At 44.7% G+C, this 21,017-nt stretch overlaps 1 protein-coding gene and 1 pseudogene across 2 annotated transcripts in view; one reads left to right on the top strand and one right to left on the bottom strand.

Annotated features, from left to right (window-relative positions):
- The first annotated feature begins 5,560 nt into the window (after window positions 1-5,560).
- LOC144601617 (toll-like receptor 7 pseudogene) lies at window positions 5,561-8,904 on the top strand (annotated as a pseudogene).
- A 4,202-nt stretch (window positions 8,905-13,106) lies between these two features.
- LOC144601790 (ETS domain-containing protein Elk-1-like) overlaps window positions 13,107-21,017 on the bottom strand; it is a 52,491-nt gene continuing 44,580 nt past the window's right edge. For both annotated transcript variants that reach the window (XM_078414210.1, XM_078414209.1), the window contains exon 5: window positions 13,107-19,355. In XM_078414210.1, coding sequence (XP_078270336.1) covers window positions 19,257-19,355 — 99 coding nt within the window. In that variant the 3' untranslated portion in view covers window positions 13,107-19,256. The remainder of the gene's footprint in view (window positions 19,356-21,017) is intronic.

Below are 21,017 nucleotides of genomic sequence, written 5' to 3'. Positions count from 1 at the left end.
AGCCTGCATTGTGGAGCATACCAAAGATTCACCACCCTCCATATGAAGAATGGTCTCCTCATCTCTGTCATACATTACCTAGTCGTTATTTTGATACTAGGTCCTTCAGCCAGCGTAAATATACATACAAGAAGATAGACACAAAATACTGGAGTAACTCAACGGGTCAGGCAGCATCTCTGGAGAAAAGGAATAGGAGACGTTACGGGTCGAAACCCTTCTTCAGAGTAGGAGTCAGGGGAGAGGGGAACTAGAGGTATGAATAGGTACAGAATAAATCATAGCCGGCATTGATGGTACTATTTATCCTGGAGAAGGTGTAATGGCTGGAGGTGTTGCTGCCTCATAACTCCAATAGCCCAGGTTCAATCCTGACCCGAGATAGACACAAAGTGCTGAAGTAACTCAGCGGGTCAGGCATCATCTCTGGAGAGGTGACGTTTCGGGTCAAGACCCTTCCACTGCTCACCTATGTGCTTGTGGTAATTCACAGTGGCCAATTAACCCAACAACCAGTGTACCCTTGTCTGCGGAAGGGTCCCGACCCGAAATGTCACCTATCCATTTGCTTCAGAGATGCTGCCCGAACAGCTGCACCAACCTGCTGAGGTGGCATCTGTGGAGGGAAATGGACGGATGATGCTTCAGGATGGGACCCTACATCTTCTTAAGAGTCTGAATAAGGGTCCCAACCTGAAATGTCGTCTGTTCATTTACCCCTCAGAATCTACTGGATATGCCAAATTCTTCCAGAAATTTGTTTGGTTTTTTTGTGAAGTATAAATGTCTTTCTTTTCCAAAATGTTTTTGCCCTTGGTCTTTATTAAAATTACTTTGATTCAATAACAGCTGTCACTCTTTCTTCATCCAGGCATGGATTACATTACTTTTATTTTCTCCACATGTTCATTTCCTGCACAATTCTTTTGCACAGTCTTGCACTCACATTATTTATTTCTCTATTTATATTCTCTTATTGCCCGCTAGCCTTTGTGAGCGGAAGTTACTTTCGTCTGCATACCAATACTCCACCAATAACCCTCTTTCCCACAACAGGAGTCAAGAATTTGTAAGGAGAAGTGAATCTGTGAGGAGAAGCAAATCTGGAAAACCAAATATCCTCAAATTCTCTTTTTCATTTCACATCCCATTCAGGAACTTAGTTCAAGTCATAGAGTCATACAGTGTGGAAACAGGCCCATCGGCCCAACTTGCCCAAGCCAACCAACATGCCCTATCTACACTAGTCCCACCTGCCCGCGTTTGGCCCATATCCCTCGAAATCTTTCCCATACATGTACCTGTCCAACTGTCTTTTAAATGTTGTTATAGTGCCTGCCTCACTACTTCCTCTGGCAGCTCATTCCATTTCGTCACCACCCTCTGTGTGAAAAAAGTTGTCCCTCAGGTTTCTATTAAATCTTTCTCCTCTCACCTTAAACCTATGCCCTCTGGTTCTTGATTACCCTACTCTGGGTAAAAGTGCATTGAAAATTCAGGGTGCATTCGGGGTACATTGAGGAAGTTGGTCTGGTGCTTTGTGTTTGGAAGTGTGATGTTAAGGGGTATTTAGCTAGTGTTGGGGTATTGCTTTCTTGGCAAGGCAATGCCATTGTGTTGTTTGGCAGTCTGACAATGTGGAGTTTGTGTGTGGCAATATTATTATGTGTGTAGAAAATGATCTTGGGCATTGATGTTGGAAATTTTGAAAATTATATGGAAGATCACTAGTTTGTAATGTGTTTAACTCAAGAGCTTACATACTGGGGAAGTATGATGGGAAAAATGGCCAACAAAGGAAACTAAAGGACGTTAGCGCGGCAATAGATTTGTCATGGTGTTTAGGTTCCACAGCACAGCTAGTTTAGTTTAGTTTAGTTTCGTTTAGCTTAGTTTAGAGATACAGCATGGAAACAGGACGTTCGGCCCACCCAGTCCGCTCCGAGCAGCGATCAACCCTTACACTAACACTATCCTACACACTAGGGAAATTTAACCAAAGCTAATAACCCTCAAACGTCTTTGGAATGTGGGAGAAAACCGGATCACCCAGAGAAAATCCACACAGGTCACAGGGAGAATGTACAAACTCCCTACAGACAGCACCCACAGTCAGATCAAATCTGGGTCTCTGGTGTTGTAAGGCAACAACTCTACCGCTGTGCCAATTAAAATAAATATTGGGGATTGTAAACTAAACAAGGCCAATAAAATTAATCAGGGACTAGTGACATTTATTGCGCCCATTTGTTATACAATGGGAGAGTGGCTTTCTAAATAACAGGGAACATCAGGTTAAATTAACTCAGGGGAAAGTCAAAGATGAAAGGCCACAGAGACATTGATCAAACGTGACTTCTTTCAAAAATGTAGAATCCACAAGTAACCATTGTGTGGTGTGAATATAAAAATTCTGTGGGTGCTGTGAATCGTTGAAACACTTTGGGTTCTCGCAGAATGTTTCTCAGTGCACACTGTTAAAGACTTGAATAAACCGACTTGTTCGAGAAACTCAATACTGCTCTACGAGACATTTTTATTTGTGTCTGTTCCTATCTGAGATGGGCCTCAGGTGAAGCCAGATTCAGGGTGCAAGTGAAACTGCTGCAGGCATGTATCACTATCTGCGAGCAATGTCTCAGAGCATCAGCCAGCCTCTTAAAAAGGAACTGCTCAGAGCAGCAGTTTGGCTGTGACAATGATGCAGTGGTGTGGCTCTACAGAAAGCAGAGGAGAAATGAAACTAGAGACTAACGAGCATTCGTGCTTAGTTCCACAAAGCCTCGAATCGATTAGACTCAAGCTGAACAACTTCACCTCGTCGATTGCTGTCGATTAATGTAGGAGAGCGTTAAGGATTGACAATTCTGCATTTGCAAAAACCACACGTAAAATGGTAAGTACACCGAATATTTCACCATGATTGTAGTTCTTTTCCAGCAGGCATCACAAAGCGTACCACTACAAAAACATGAGCCAAATTACCTTTCCAATTATAGCACAAGATCGCTCACACATCCAGCTCCACCGCTGGGCCCTTGGTAATTATTCCAGGGCATTTAGAATTGGCTCACGTTCTTGTTTCCTGCCCTGCATGACTGCACTGGGGTCTGCATGATGCAATTTGCTTCAAGATTCCATGCGATTCTTTCCCTGGTTGTGGATTGTGGTTAAATTACAAGATCAGCTGCAGAGTTCCAGACCATTGATCATGAGTCAAGTGTTCAATCATCCCTTGGGCTTTTTCCCCTCTCTATTTCTCTCCTGCCATCAACAGGGATGCAAGCAACTGCCCAGATCCCTTCTCTTTACATTTATCTCAAAAAGGCTGTGGAGGCTTCAAAAGGCTACGCACAGATTAAGTGACTGGGGAGAAAGGGAGGGTTTGATTTCAGGAGAATGTGTGCAGTTATTCGGTTTGGCAAGGATGGAGTAAGATAATGGGAAAAGTCTAGTTGATGGATAAAGGGGTTTTGATCCCTCTATTCATAATAACATAGTGGCATCCTTGTGCATGAACTATAGAGGCAAAGTTATTTGCTTGAAGCATCAATTTTAAACATTCAGTAGGTACAAAGGAAGGAGGGTGTAGCATTGTGGTTAAATTACAAGATTAGCAGCAGAGTTCCAGACCATTGATCCTGAGTCAAGTGTTCAAATCCAAACACGACAGTTAGGAAAATTGGATCCAAGCATATTGGGGCGGCATGGTGGTGCAACGGTAGAGTTGCTGCCTTACAGCGCTAGAGACCCAGGTTCCATCTTGACTACGGGTGCCGTCTGTACGGAGTTTGTACCTTTTCTGTGGCTGCATGGGTTTTCTCCAGTTTCGTCCCACACTTCAAAGATGTACAGGGTCGTAGGTTAATTGGCGTTGGTAAAAATTGCAAATTGTCTCTAGTGTGCAGCGTAGTGCAAGTGTATGGAGATCGCTGGTCGGCGCGGACTCGGTGGGACAGCTTCCCATACTGTCTCTAACCTAAACTAGAATTACAGTTAGCAAGTGGGAATGCAAATTACATTACAGCAGAGGAGGTGGACAGCATGAATATGCAGACTGCTTGTGGGAGCTTGTTACTCTAGAGGCATACAGAATGGAAACGCTGCCTTTTGCCCAACTCGCCCATTCTGACCCAAGTATCTTCCTGAACTAGTCAGCATTTTCCCTGCATTTGACACATACATACCTCTCTAAACCTTTTGGCCATGTACCTTTAAGACTTTAAGACTTTAAAGATACAGAGCGGAAACTGGCCCTTCGGCGCACCAAGTCCACACTGATCACCCCATACACCAGCACTATCCTGCACACTCGGGCAAACTTAGAATTTTTTTTTACCAAAGCCAATTAACCCACAAACCTCTTCACCTTTGGAGTGTGGGAGCAAAACCAGAGCACCAGGAGAAAACCCATGTGGTGAACCCACAGGGAGAATGTACAAACTCCGGACAGACAGCAGTCAGGTTCGAAGTCAGGTCTCTGTTGCTGTAAGGCAGCAACTACACCGTTGTGCCACAATGCCCCCCTCCCCCATACCTATCCAGATCTTGCCAACGGGCCCATTCCAGACTGCAGGAGTACATGCTGAGGGATGCACAGAAGCCCTGGTGGGGGAGGGCCATTGTCTGCAGTCCTTCTGTTGTTGGACGTTGAGGGGCAGAGGTGGGGACACCCCCCAAGCAAGAGGAGGGATATCACCCCAGAGGCAACGCCTGGTAGGGGTGTTTTGTGTAAAGATAGGTGCGAACACTAATTCGTATGACTCTGTGGAATGTATAGATACTGGAAATGTATGAAGTTTTTTGTACGTGTATATTTTTTTCTAAATAGTTTATTTATGGGAAAAACTCTTTTTAACATTGTAAATGTCCCCGTCTCTACCACTTCCTCTGGCAACTCGTTCCCTATGCTCACTCGTGGGTGATTGATGGTCAGGGGCCCAGAGGGCTTGTTTCCATCCAGTATAACTACACTGAACACTACGCTGAACTAAACACTGAACGAAATGCTGAATTACCCTTCTCCCCCCCCCCCTCATTTTACATCTATGTCATTGGGTTCAGATTTCTACATCAACCACCCTCAGAGTGTGTATTTGAGATTAAGCATAACGTTGACACAAGGAACTGCAGATGCTGGTTCACAAAATCAGACAAAGCACTGGAATAACTCAGCTGGATAAAGGCTTTAGTCTGAAGAAGGAACCCGACCAGAAACGTCACCTACCCATTTACTCTCCAGAGATGATGCCTGACCCAGCACTTTGCATCTTTTTTAGATTAAGCATACCCACTTTGTGATAAAGTTATTTTGTCACTTAACTTGGTTGTTCCCCTTTTGTTCTTCCATCTATACTCATTTTGGCCTGACCCCAAATGTCACCTATCCATGTTCCCCAGAGATGCTGCCTTGCATGCTGAGTTACTGCAGAACTTCCATCTCTTTTCATGTAAACCATCATTTGCACTTCCTTTGCCTCCATTGTCTAGAAGTTCGATGATTGCAATGAAATCTGCTAATATTTCAATTTTTCTTTGTAATAGGCTGCTTGGAAGAGATGCATGGGAGAAACTATCATTTTACTTGCCCTTTTCATTCGTCACCCTGCCAGGTGTTACTTTCCAGCCTTCTTGCCTTGCGATGGTTATAGAACCTCCAAACAGATTGACTGCAGCTACAGGCAGTTATCCTCGGTGCCAATTATCGGGTCAGAAAATGCCACCACTCTCCTGCTGAATGATAATTCTCTACAAGAAGTCAATGACCAAGCGTTCTCTGGTCTGCCGAACCTTCGGGTGATCGACCTGAGCATGAATTGCAGCCCTGGGAAACTCCGTTTACCTGGTCAGAACTGTAAACTGATCATCAGGCCCAGAGCCTTCCTTCACCTTTCCAAGTTAGAAATAGTTAATCTAACTGGAAATAGTTTAACCAGTATCCCACAGTTGCCTGCAAACCTTATCGGCTTGAACCTGGCGCTCAACAACATCATCGAATTGCAATTTACAAACGTCTCCAATCTAGTTAATCTGAAATTTCTCAACTTTAGTAAGAATTGCTTTTATAAAAATCCATGCAATGCCTCGTTTACTTTCAACGAGGACACCTTTATGAACATGCCACACCTGAAGTCATTAGACCTGAGTTTTAATAGTATAATGGTCGTGCCTCGAGGACTTCCAAGATCCTTGGAAAAACTGGTGCTATCTGAGAATAAGATTCCACAAATTTCCTCAGATGATTTTAAGAACCTCGTTCATTTGGAATATCTTTCCCTGGCATGGAACTGCCAACGGTGTGATCATGCTGCACAGCCCTGCTATCCCTGCAAAAACAACACATCTATCGAGTTGTCTCCCGATTCCTTTCTTTATCTGAGGAAATTGAAGACTCTGGTGCTCAGGGGCAACTCCCTCAGGCACTTGGATGATGTCTTATTCCAGTCACTGGGAAAAATAACATCCTTGGACCTATCCGACAACTTTCTCGCCCTCGCCATTCCAAATGCCACCTTTTTCGCAAATCTAACCCACCTGCAAGAACTCAACTTAATGTACAATTACAAACCGCTCGTGATCTTCAAACACCTTGTCTTGCCTCCTTCTCTGGAGAACGTTAGGACTTTGAGAAAGTTTCAGATCGATGGTTTCTTCTTCAGCACCTTGGATAAAAAAAGCATCTGGCCATTGCTCAGAATGCCCAACATTCGGTCGGTAAATTTCCGAATGAATTTCATCAAAAATATTGACCTTAAACTCTTCGAGAATATGACGTCGTTGACATATATAGGGCTCTCGGAAAACAAATTGTCATTTTCCTTGCAGAACTGCAGCCCCCATCTGTATGGCAGTGGTGGGGTTAATCAAGACCCGGTTGACACCAGCCGTCGAGTGTACCGCATCCCAGAAAGAAGAGGAGGCGACTACAAGAACGTCGCGAGAACCAAAACCAAAGGCGCGTCCTCCTTCTTTTCCTACGATAGTTGCGCTTCTTTTGGGAAAGTCTTTGACTTGTCCTCCAACAATATAGCAGATATAAAACCAGACAACTTTGAAGGACTGGAGAACATCCACTGCCTTTTACTGAATTCCAATTACTTGACGCAAGCACTGGATGGCACACAGTTCAAACGATTGAAGAACCTAAAGTATCTGAACCTTGCTCACAATAGAATAGATTTCTACTTTAAGGAGGCATTTTCAGAGATCCGGACACTCGAAGTTCTGGACCTCAGCTACAATAGTTACACTTTTGAAATGAAAGGCATGGGCCATGGGTTTGAGTTCATCGAAAACTTGCCCTCCATAAGGTGCTTGAGTTTAGCGCACAACAAAATAGCAAAACGGATCACACATCGGCTAAACAGTAGCAGTTTGAATGTGTTGAACTTCAGGGGAAACTTCTTGAGTGTGATGTGGGAGAGTGGGACTGATACCTACTGGGATTTTTTCCACAACCTTAAAAACTTAACCATCCTGGATATCTCGATGAATATTCTGAAGACTGTACCTCCAGAGGTTCAATTTCCAAAGAGTTTGAAAGAGCTTTACATTAATGACAATCAAATTGACTTTTTCAATTGGGATAACCTATCAGAACTAAAAAACCTTGAAATTCTGGACTTGAGTCGAAACTTACTTCGCGGTTTGCCCACAAAAACATGTTACTTTCCCGAAACGTTCTCCAAACTTGTCTTGCGGAGCAACAAAATATCTCAACTTCCCAGCAACTTTTTCTTCCAGGCCAAAGCAATGCGTTACCTTGACTTGAGTCAGAATAACATCAAAGCATTATACATAAATAGTTTGCCTTCTGTACTCCTGCAAGGGCTGAGTGTGCTGGCTCTTGCCGACAATCCTTTCAGCTGCACCTGTGATGCTGACTGGTTTCTCCATTTCATCAAAGATACGAATATTTCCCTGGCAGAACTTACCACCGCTTGGAAGTGCAAGTTTCCAGAATCACAAGAAGGCAAGAGCATTCTTCTGACGGACCCGTTGTCTTGCCAGAAAATCCACGGAAGCATAGGCTTTGTGGCCTCTTTCCTGCTGACTCTAACATTCACGGCCCTGCCAATATTGCACAAGCTGTTTGGCTGGGATTTCTGGTACACTTTCCACCTGTGCACCGCCAAGTTAAAAGGCGGTAGGTTAATTCCATCAGAGAAGCTGCAATACGACGCCTTTATAGTCTTCGACACCAATCACAATGCTGTGGCTGACTGGGTCTACCACGAGCTTGTGGTGAACCTTGAAAAGAAAGGACAACACAGGTTCAACCTTTGCCTGGAGGAAAGAGATTGGACTCCTGGAAAGTCATCAATAGAGAACTTGTACGATGCCATCTACCAAAGTAGGAAAACCATCTTCATACTGACCAAAGCTTGCTTTGTAAGTGGCCAGTTGAGACAAGCCTTCTTCATCGCACATCAGCGGCTGTTAGACGACAAGGTGGATGTCATAGTCCTGGTCCTTCTGGATCAGTCTTTGCGAAAGTCAAAGTACCTGCAGTTGCGCAAGAGACTGTGCAAGGCCTCGGTCTTAAGTTGGCCCCACAACCCTCACGCAGAGCTGTATTTCTGGCTTAAGTTGCAGAAGGTCCTGACCAGAGACAACAGGTTGCAATATGATCCGAATTTCAGCGAGAGCTTTTTACCTATTGAGTACAACTTGCAGAGCATCTTGTGGCAAAAACATTAGAGTCAAAATGTCATACAGCACGGAAACAGCCCCTTCGGCCCACCTTGCCCCCACCGACCAATATACTCCATCCACCCTAGTCTCGCCTGCCTGCGCTTGGGACATATCCCACTAAACATTTCCTATCCATATACCTGCCCGAATTCCTCAACTACCTCCTCTGGCAGCTCGCTCCATATATCTACCATCATCTGTGTGAAAAAGTTGCCCCTCAGGTTCCTTTCCCCTCTCAACTTCAATGGTACTTTATTGTCACATGTGCGGAGGGCAAACGAACAGATAAATTATTTTCTTACAGTATTAAACCTTGGTCCTCTTATTCCCCTACCCTGGGTAAAAGGCTCTGTGCATTCCCCCTATCTATTCCCCTCATGATTAACAGAATAAGTGTAACATACCTGAGTAATTCCAAATATTCTGAAACTAATATTCCAAATATTCTGAATTCAGGTTAATAAATCCTCCTTTCTGTGCACTCAGCATGGCAATGTTTAGTTTAATTTAGAGATTAGTTTAGAGAAACAGTATAGAAACAGGCCCTTCACCCCACAACTCAACTAACTGAACCATCCTATCAACAACTAGAGAGCGGTCCTAAGCTGCCATCTACCTCATTGGAGACCCTCGGACTATCTGTAATCGGACCTTTCTGGACGTTATCTTGGACTATAGGTCATTCCATTTGCCCTGTATCTGTGCACTGTTGGCGACACGGTTGTGATCATGTACAGTCTTTCCGCTGACTGGACAGCATGCAACAAAAAGCTTTTCACTGTACCTCAGTACACGTGACAATAATAAACTAAACTGAGCTAAATGAGAAGTTTTGAAAAACAGAACAGCAAAATATTTTTTAAATAGTGATAGCTTGGGAGAGGTTAATGTACAAATTGAAAGTAAATCTGCAAATACAGCAAACAGTTAAGACAACATATAGTATGTTGCAAGAAGAATCCCAAATTGACAAGTCACCTATCCATGTTCTCCAGCGATGCGACCTGACTAGTTACTCCATCATTCTGTGTCATTCTATACACTGTGGACAGTTCAAATTTAATCATGTATTATCATTCCGCTGACTGGACAGCACGCAACAAAAATCTTTTTACTGTACCTCGTTGCACATGATAATGAACTAAACTAAACTAAATCCATGCTCACCATCGATCACCCCCTTCACGCTAGTTCTACGTTATCCCACTTTCACATCCACCCTTTAAACACGAGGGATATTTATTGGTCCACAATTCATTTCCCTGTCAATCCATCTTGCCAAACTGCTTACATTTGTTTCATCATGAGCAATCGACATTGCTAGAAATGCAGGAATTTGCTGTCAAACCCTCAGTGTGCCCAAACCAAGCTAACATTTGTGGGTCTGGAGCCATACGGAAGCCAAACTAGACCAGGCAAAGACATTAGATTTCCTTTACCGAAGCCCAATAGTGAAATATATATTTAAAGAATGGTCCACCAGCTGGAAAGCCCGATTTAAAAAATAATAATACTTGAATTTAATTTTCCTACCTGCCGAGTTTGGATTTGAACTCTTGCCTCGGGATCAATGGTCTGGAACTCTGGCTGCCAATCTTGTAACTTAACCACAATGCTATACTTTCCTTGCTTAAATATGTAGCCCACTTCATATGAATCAATGGTTCTATCATTAACGTCCTCTGAAGCCGCAATGGCTGCACGGATTCTTTATGAAAATGAGGCAATATTTTTATAGAGTCATAGAGTCAATGGTCCAATGGTGCCTTATTGTCACATGTGCATTGGTCAGAGTCATACAGCGTGGAAACAGACCCTTCAACCCAACTCTCCTATGCCGACCGACCATGATGCTCCATCTACACTAGTTCTACTTGCCTGCATTTGGCTCATACCCCTCTCAACCTTTCCTGTCCATGTACCTGTCCAAACACCTTTTGCTCGATCTATAATCATGGCAAGAAAACCGGTAGAGAGAATAAATGGAAGATTGCAAAGGAGATTGGGAGGGAAAGCATGTTTGGAAGTACACTGTTCAAAATGCAATAGATTTATAATTATGTGTTCATTTTGAATTGTAAAGTTAAAATTAAATTTCTGGAATTATCAATTTGCAATGTTTCAATTTCCTAAGATGTATAGAGATCTTGGCAACAAAACTGGCAATCTATTGAAATGTAGCGGTTGGTAGTAGTGTAAAAGCATCACTAATTGCAACTCAGCAGGTCAGACATCACTGGAGAGCGTGGATAGGTGATGATTCGGGTAGAGACCCTTCTTCAGACTACTAAACATCACTATCCATGTTCTCCAGAGATGTTGCCTGACCTGCTGAGTTATTCCAGCACTTTGTGGCCTTATTAGAATATGCACCTATGTCACCTATTTGGGTCTGGAGAAGGGTCTCGACTCAAAACGCCACCTATTCTTGCTCTCCAGAGATGTTGCCTGATCAGCTGATTTACTCCAGCATTTTGTGCCTATCTTTTGAGTAAACCAGAATCTGCCGTTCCTTCTTAGACAACCAGAATATGCAGTTCCTTATTTCTATTACTGGTTGCAATTTGTTTCAACAGGAAGGGTTCTCCACTCACTCAGCCACCACAACCCCAGAAGACATTTGAATGAGGAAGGTTTTTATTCACACAATGCTGGAGTAACTCAGCAGGTCAGGCAGCATCTCGGGAGAGAAGGAATGGGTGACGTTTCGGGTCGAGACCCTTCTTCAGGAATGAATGAGGAAGCTTTGGGTTTCCATTGGCATAGATAGTACAATTGATGCCCCAAAGCTCAAGGCATCGTGAAACAATCCTGGTTTCTTGGTGCAATCTATGTGGGTCTATTTTCTTTTTAGTTTAGTTTATTGTCAGAATACCAAGCTACAGTGAAAAGCCTTTTTGTTGCGTGCTATCCAGTCAGTTATTCCCTTTATCCTGTGCTCTGTGGATGGCTTGATTGTAATTATGTAGGGCATAATTACAATCAATCCATCCACAGAGTACAAGATAGAGTAACGTTTAGTGCAAGATAAAGTCCAGTAAAGTCCGATTAAAGATAGCCTATGAGTCTCCAATGTGGTAGATGGTAGGTCAGAACCGTTTTCTAGTAGGTGATAGGATGGTTCAGTTGCCTGATCACACTGGGAAGAAATTGTCCCTGAATCACTTCTGTACCTCCTCCCTGATGGGAGAGGGGAGAAGAGGGAGTGACCAGGGTGAGAGCGGTCCTCGATTATGCCGGTGGCATTGGTTCTCCATGTCCTCTGTGGCTAAATCTGTGAAGCCAGATTGGAACTCACTACAGCACTAGTCAGTACTCAGTCCTACCTACTGCAATTAAGATCACAATACAACCATGAAAACAACACGGTAGCAAAAAATACACTTTATTTTGGTTGTGGATAAAGAGCCCAAAGACAAAAGGAATACACACAACTAATTCAAATCAATTTTCCCCTCCCTCCCCAAAAGATATTGCATTCACAACATGTCAAACAAGTAAAGCGGGACATGACTTCTTTGTTTAACCAAAAATAGTCAGGTACACAAACCAGTGCCTGATTTACATCTTGAAGCAATTGAACTTGGAGTCATTATGCATCATGCATACATTTTGTGCCAGTGTAGGTGGGTCACATAGAACATATACTGGCCCAAAACTATTACGGGATTAAAATCCATCTCGATCATCTTTGATGTCCTTTTTGGAACATTCCAGATGTTTTGCAGTCAAATAGTTTATTTTAAATGTCTTCACTGCTGTGATGTAGTGAATGTAGTGATGAGATTTTTTTTATGAGAAAGCTCCCACCAAAGAACATTGCAATATTGGTCGTTAATGCTCCATATCGTGGTCTGAGCTTGCCAAGAGTGCCCTAAAGAAGGACTGGCTTGATTAAGTGCCAGTATTCTGCACATTCCATACTTCTACAGCAACAGGGAGGGAGTTACGGAATGTTCTGGAGACTGGTCAATGGCAAATCTGGTCTCCTGGAATCAATACTCAGTAATATATTAAACTGAAGTGCTGTGTACAAAGTATTTACACCAGCCCTATCTGATGCATCATTCATTTGATAAGGCAAGGGGATTGGGGGGGTTTTCCCCCACTATATATTTTTATTATTAATGATTTTTCTGAATAATAATTTTATAATTATTGATAGATGTATATAAAATCATGAGAGTTGATGCACATAGTCTATTGCCCAGAGTATGGGAATCTAGAACCAGATGGCATAGATCATAGGTGAAGGGGGATATATTTTATAGGAATCTGAGGGGTAACTTTTTCACACAAAGGGCTGGGTGCATGGGACAAGCTGACTGAAGAGGTAGTTGAGCCAGGGACGGACGCAAAGGTTCCTAGTAAATCTCCCCCCCCCCCCCCCCCCCCTTAAATCTATGTCCTCTGGTTCTCAATTCCCCTATTTTGAGCAATGTATCACATTCAATCACATTATATCTAATCTAACTGGCTTTATCCAGGACGTTAATAGGACCCATCATTGCACAATTACAAAAATATCTCTCATTGGCACTTAAAAAAGTGCGCCTCAGTAACAGGGTTCCATGTGTATAGGAATGAGACACAAATAATCAACTTACATAGGTAGCAGCTTGTATTCTGTAAGAAACTATTCACTCGTCCAATTACAGGAACATACACAACATTGCAAATAAATAAATCTATTCATAAAGTTTATTTTTGGTAATAATATACATGTGTTACAAAAGATATATTGATGAGCAGAACTTTAGTCATCAATTTATAAAGTATCTGATTTTGCAAATATCTGAAATATGAGAGGAAGATAGGAACTGGAGTTCAACTGCAAGTTAAGGAAAGTTGCTGCAACTTTCTTTGAACGGTATCATTCAGTCCGGTCCTTTGAAAGGGGGCGGCCCCTGTGCACACACCGTTACCCACAGGCGGTCCCGAGGGTCTTCCCTTCCCGCGCCCTCAAGGTCAGCTGTGGGAGCCGCCCCCGGGGCACGAAGGCTGAGGGCGGGCGGGCGGGCGAGGAGAGGGATGACGGTTCGCGGGACGATTCCCGACGGAGGCGACGGCTGCAACGGGCCTTTATGGCCAGCTGTAGCTGGGACTGTGAAAATGGCGCCAAAACCTGACGACTCTTGCATATGGACTCAGTTGCACTTACACACGGCAATAATCTCACTGAACCTGAATGCAAAAAAAAAAAAACCACCGTATTTGTGGGACCCTTCTTCAGACTGATTGTAGTTGGAGGTAGAAAGCTGATTGACAAAGCCTGGAAGTGATGGGTTTATTATTGTAGTCATATAACATGGAAACAGAGTCGTCAGCCCAACTCAATTATGCTGAGGATGCCCCATCCATGCCACCCCTATTTGCCTGTGTTTCTAAACCTTACCTGCCCACATATCTTTTAAATGTCGCTATAGTACCTGCCTGAACCACATCCTCCCTTGGCAGCTCGTTCCATATACCCACCACTCGGTGAAAAAGTTGCCTCTCAGTTTCCTATTAAATCTTTCCTGTCTAACCTTAAGCCTCTGGTTCTTGATTCCCCTACACTGGATAAAAGACTCTGTGCATTACACTAGTCGCACCTGCCCGTGTTTGGACCACGACCCTCTAAATCTGTCCTGTCCAAATGTCTTTTAAATGTTGTTATAACATCTGCCTCATCTACCTCTTCTGGCGATTCGTTCCATACACCCACCACCCTCAGAGCGAAAAATTAGTTGGACACAGGTGAGGAGGTGGGTTCATTATAAATGTCTGTAACGCTGTCTGATTTCAGAATCTTCTTGGTTCCATCCTAATAAGACTTGGACTCCGTTTGGACTTCTGTCTCTACACGTCTTCCACAGGTAGGAGGTGTGTGCCTTCACCCAGAAGCGATGGAGGTGATGCACCGTTGAGACACTCCAGTTACCAGTATAAGGCACCTTGTACAAGCAAACTTTACCAGCTGTACTTTTCACAGAAGACGAGGAGGGTCAGGAATTCACAGGAGCAGGAGGAAGCTGTTATCAGGCAACTAACCATCCTACCACAACTAGAGAGCAGTGCTGAACTACCATCTACCTCATTGGTGACCTTCGGACTATCTTTGATCAGACTTTACCTTGCACAAAACGTCATTCCCTTATCATGTACCAACCAGCACAGGTGCAACCAGGTCATGCCCCAGAAACTGTAAATGGCTCAGACGTAATCATGTACTGTCTTTCCGCTGACTGGTTAGCATACAACAAAAGCTTTTCACTATACCTCGGTACACGTGACAATAAACTAAACTGAACTGAACTGAACTGAAGACATTCAGTCCCTCAGATCTATTCTTGCCATCCAATGAGATCATGGCAGATCTGGACAAGAGAAAGACATTCAACTCATCAAACCTCTCCCACCTTCAGTGGAATCAAAGCTGACCAAATACCCTGCACCTGGCAGATCTGGACTTTGGCTTCACACCCCTCGATTGAGAGAAAAAAAACCAACGTACTTACATCTAAAATTATTTGACCCAATTTATTGAAAAATATATATTTTTTTAAGTTAATTCCAAGTATTTCTTTATTTGTTACCTCACAAAACTTAAATACTGAACTTTGTGGTCATTGAAGCATTTTGCACTGTGCTCCCTGATGTTCTGGAATTAGTCTTTAAAAATGACTTTGCCTTTGAAGTCTTACCTTAATTAAGAGCTCTAGATCCCACAGCCCAGGACAATGGAGTTCACTTTCCCCTCGGGTCTGCCTTCATCTTAAAATGGCCGACCAAGCACGGATGATGTCATTAGGTGCTGGCCCAGCACAGGTGCAACCAGGTCATGCCCCAATGACATCATCACAGGCTGGACTACCCAGGAGCAAACAATGAGGTCATCAAAGGTTGATGCCTTAAGGTAAAATGGCAGATCAATAAAGCACGTCAGAAATATCACGCAGGTATCATCCGCATGTTATTGAGTGGTTAGGGTGTGGTTCAGTCTGAAGAAGGGTCCCGACCCGAAACATCACCCATCCATGTTCTCCAGAGATACTGCCTGATCCACTGTTACTCCAGCACTTTGTGCCTTTTTTAATCGTGATATAATTGAGTCAAACATTTTAAAGATTATCCAATGTACCAATGGATACCAAGCGAAGTTTAGTTTAGTTTAGAGATACAGCATTTTAACCACCTAGTCCACTCGAACCATCGATCAACCGTTCTCAATAGTTCTGTGTTATCCCACTTTCGTATCCACTCCCTACAAACTAGGGGCAATTTTACAGCAGCCAATTAACCTCCAAACTCTCACGTCTTTGGGATGTGGGAGGAAACTGGAGCACCCACAGGAAACCCATGTGGTCACAGGGAAATGTGTAGATTCCACACAGGCTGAACCTGAACCCGGGCCTCTGGCGCTGTGAGGCAGCAGCTCTACCAGCTGCATCACTGTGATGGCCCCCACTTTCAGTCGGTAATGGAAGAGGCTCGATGGGCTGATTTACTTTTTCCATCCTTGACTTTTGTTCATGTTTGGCAGTTTTGATAAAACCACAGAGCCCCAAGCTGCCAACCCAGTCGTGTGGTACGTCACTGCTGCTGTTCACCGTAGGTAAACCACCGCTATATAAATAGACACCTCTTCCGCACATCACTTATTCTTGCTGCCAAAGTCACGATGCATTGGAAAACACAGTGCAGTCTAACTTCAAATCGCCGCGCAGATAAGACACGGGAGGAGACTGTTCCAGCCATCAGATCATCAGTCTGCTCTTGTTGTCCGAAGAAGGGTCCCGACCTGAAACGTCGTCCATCCATTTCCCTCCACAGACGCTGCCTAACCCACTGAGTAACTCCAGCACTTTGTTTATTGTCTCACCGGTTCCTGCTTTGAGAAGTTCTTTTGCAAACAATGTCATTTTTGTTTTGTTGCAATGGAACATCCGTCGTCATCATTTATTATCCACCCCTGATTGCTAAGGGCCACCTGTGAGTCCAATATCTGAGATACAAGGACCTACAGATTCTGGCTTACAAAAACAAAAGACACAAAGTGTATGGGTAGCTCAGTGGGCCAGGCAACATCACTGGAGAACATACAAGACTCCGCCTGAAAAAGAGTCCAGACCCAAACCGTCACCTCTCCATGTTCTCCAGAGATGCTGCCTGCCCTACTGAGTTGCTCTCCATAGATGCTGCCTGCCCTACTGAGTTGCTCTCCAGAGATGCTGCCTGCCCTACTGAGTTGCTCTCCAGAGATGCTGCCTGCCCTACTGAGTTGCTCTCCAGAGATGCTGCCTGCCCTACTGAGTTGCTCTCCAGAGATGCTGCCTGTCCTACTGAGTTGCTCTCCAGAGATGCCTGCCCTGCTGAGTTGCTCTCCAGAGATGCTGCCTGTCCTACTGAGTTGCTCTCCAGAGATGCCTGCCCTGCTGAGTTGCTCTCCAGAGATGCTGCCTGCCCTACTGAGTTGCTCTCCAGAGATGCTGCCTGACCTACTGAGTTGCTCTCCAGAGATGCTGCCTGCCCTGCTGAGTTGCTTGGTGCTTTGACTCCACTGAACCCATATACTCTAAAATATATAGATTGCAAATAATTCTGTAGACCCCAGAGTCAGAGTGTGAGGTATAAGTTGGATAAAATACAAATTTAAGATAATCATGAAGGGAAATAAAGACTGGGAAGACCCATATCTGAAGGACAGCAGTGAGCTATGACACGATTTTAAAACATTCCAGCACTTTCGTTGCTGCTGATTTATTTAATTACTTACCTTTAAAATTACCAACTACCATGTGGTTCTCCGAATGATATCCCGGGGCGGCACAGCGGCATAACTGTGGAGTTACTGCCTTACAGCGCCAGAGGCCCGGGTTCAATCCTGACTATGGGTGCCGTCTGTACGGAGTTTATACGTTCTCCCCGTGACCTGCGTAGGTTTTCTCCGGGAGCTCCGGTTTCCTCGTAAACTCCAAAGACGTACAGGTTTATTGGTTAATTGGCTTGGTTATAAATGTAAATTGTTCCTAGTGTGTGTAGGATAGTGTTGATGTGCAGGGATCGCTGGTCAGTGCGGACTCGGTGGGCCGAAGGGTCTGTTTCCGCGCTGTATCTCTAAACTAAACCAAACTAAACAAAGGGCTGAAGAGCTTCCTTGTACGGCATAGTCAATGAATGATTCTAATTCTCCTCAAGATACCTGCTCAAGTGTACATGCCGCTTGTGGTTACCAGTTCACAGCTGAAACGCTTGTGACCTGGTACCAAGAGGACGATCTGCATTTCTATAGCATCCCTCCCAGGATATCCCAGTCCATAACATCCTGGGAAGCCCTCTTTGAACTATTGTCACTCACGTAATGAAATGCAGAGGCCAATGTGTGCACACCGTGCTCCCATAAACAGCAAAGTGAGGAGCCCAGATAATATTGATTACGCGACAAAAACCTAGCTCAGGGTAACAGGAAGGAAGGGTCTGAAGAAGGGCCCCAACCCGAAATGTCACGCATCCTTCTGCTCCAGAGATGCTGCCTGACCCGCTGAGTTACTCTAGCACTTGTGTGTGTCTTTGATACTGGATTTACAATAATGATGAGACAAAGTACAGGAAACAGATCGAGGGCCTCTGGGACCGGCGCTGCGGTAAAGCTGCTGCTTTACAGCACCAAACACTCGGGTTCGATCCTGACCACGGGTGCTGTCTGTATGGACCTTGCACATTCTCCATGTGACCGCGTGGGTTTCCTCCGGGTGCTCCGGTTTCCAAAGACGTGCAGGTTTGTAGGTTAATTGTTTTTTAGTAAAATTGTAAATTGTCCCTAGTGTGCAGGATAGCACTAGTGTGTGAGGTGATCGCTGGTCGGCGCGGACTCGGTGGGCCAAAGGGCCTATTTCCGCATTGTTTTTCTGAAGTCTAAAGCCGAAAAGTTACTCCAGCACTTTGTGTCTATCTTTGGTATAAACCGGCATCTGCAGTTCTTTGCTTCTACAGGAAGGACTATCTGTCCCTCTTCCACACAAGCAAGTGGTGCTCAAGTTAACAACTAACCTTGAGGTCAGCACTTCCAACAGCATGGCACTGCCTTGCAATAACAGAGGGTTTTATACTTCCTATGATCACTGGAGCAGGACCTGTACTTGAACCCACAACCTTCCACCTCAGAGCCTCAGTTGTCAGTGAAGCGTCACAGCCACACCGCGTACTCTAATTGCCCCTATCCGTGCATATTATTGGCAGCGTCAACAACGGGTGGCCAATATGTTGGCGACTCCCCTCCCTCCCCCTTAATTAAGTTGGTCTGAACCTGCAAGGGTTCAGGTGCACCATTCAATCCACAGAAGTTCAGGTTGAGGAGATCCTTCCTTCTCACTCCACCGCAGAGCTCCAACAACCCTCCTTGACGATGAACGGGAGACTATCCTCCACGTCAGTCCTCAAACTGAAGACCTTTGTGCAAAGGGTCCGATCCCGTCTCTTCTGTCCCCTCTGACACCGCTGCAACCTCTGGGTCCAGTGCTCGATGAGAGGATATCAGGTCCGCCTGCTGCTCCATCAACTTCGAATTCAGCCAAACACACTCAAGGTTTCTGGAAGGCGGGCGACGAGAGGATGGGCGTGGATAGTCCATCCATACTGGCAATGGGGATGTGGATCTGGGTGTTCCCTGCTGACGGAAACTGAAAGAGAGAAATATGATCAACTTGCCACAAGAGAAAGCAATTCAGCTCATCAAACCTATCCCACCTTCAGTGGAATCAAGGCTGACCAAATGCCCCCCACCTTTCTCTCCCCCCTCCTCATCACTCTTTCCTGGGCACCACCCGTGTGCACAACCATTTTTCCCACTATGCCACCTACTTCTCTCCCCCCCCCCCAGGCCCATCCACTTCCACCTATATCCCTCCACCTGACTTTACATTTCACGCCTCTTGACCTCCTTACCTGATACCCTTCTGTCTCCTTTTCATTTCTAGCCTTTGCCCACCCATCTGCCAATCACCCCCCCCCCCCTCCCCTCACCTGTATCCACCTATCACTCAGTATAGAAACAAAGAACTGCAGATACTGGTTTATACCGAAGATCGACACAAAGTACTGGGGAAACTCAGCGGGTCAGGCAGTGTCTCTGGAGAAAAAGGATGGGTGATGTTTTAGGTCGGGACACTTCTTCAGACGTTTCGGGTCGGGACCTTCTTCAAAATGTATCACTTGCCAGGCTTTGTCCTGCTCACTACTTCTTTTGTCCACCTTTCTCCTTCCCCCCATTACATTCAGTTTGAAAAAGGGTCCTGTCCCATCAATCATATCACTAGGCAGAAATAATTAACCTACAAACCTGCACTTCTTTGCAGTGTGGGAGGAAACTGGAGCACCTGAAGAAAACCCACATGGCTATAGGGAGAACGTACAAACTCTGTACAGACAGCACCCGAGGTCAGGATCGAACCCGGGTCTCTGGCGCTGTGAGACTGCAACTCTACCGCTGCGTCACTGTGCCTCCATTCTGATTTTTCCAATCGTAACTTTAGGAGCAGCGTAAGATGGACCAGCCCAGACCCTTGAGCCTGCACCTAATTAAAATTGAAGCTGCCTTTGATTCTACTTTCCCACCATAATCCAATATCCCTGATTCCTTGAGAATCTGAAGAACCTATCAGTCCCCATTTTGGACACAATCCACATCCCTCGGGTGTAAAGAATTCAAAAATGTGCAGTTCATCTTGTTACAATAATTTTTTCTCATCTCAAGTGATAATCAACCAAATGATTATCATGGAACTTATTCCCCTGGATCTCCAGTCCAATAAACCATCTGCCCTCTTAGAGTCATAGGATCATACGGCATTGAAACAGGCCCTTCAGCCCAACTTGTCCATACCGACCAACATCTACACTAGTCCCACCTGCATGCATTTGACCCATTTCCCTCTCAACCTTTCCTGCCTTTGTACCTGTCCAAATGCCTTTTAAATGTTCTTATGGAACCAACAATGCTCCCGTGGTAACTCGACCTGCATTTGCCCTCATGGCAGCTACTGTATCCACATCTACCCTCCTAGTATCTCAACCTCTCTGGATCTCAGCTTCTCTGTTTCTGTCCTATCAACCAAGCGGAACCAGCGTGAATGAGCTAAGACGCCATTTCTCTGGCCTTCCACCAAACTCATGCGAGAGTTCCTCCCAAAATCCTCAGCAAACCCTCCCACCTGAAGATGGGTCTCGACCCAAAACGTCACCTATTCCTTTTCCCCAGAGTTGCTGCCTGACCCGCAGAGTTACTCCAGCATTTTATGTCTATCTTCAGTGTAATCCAGTATGATTTAAACCAGCATCTGCAG

The sequence above is a fragment of the Rhinoraja longicauda genome, chromosome 17, assembly GCF_053455715.1.
Source record: "Rhinoraja longicauda isolate Sanriku21f chromosome 17, sRhiLon1.1, whole genome shotgun sequence".
Taxonomy (NCBI): domain Eukaryota; kingdom Metazoa; phylum Chordata; class Chondrichthyes; order Rajiformes; family Arhynchobatidae; genus Rhinoraja; species Rhinoraja longicauda.
The sequence above is the reverse complement of the archived record's forward strand: the minus strand, read 5'-3'. Positions and strand labels throughout refer to the sequence as shown.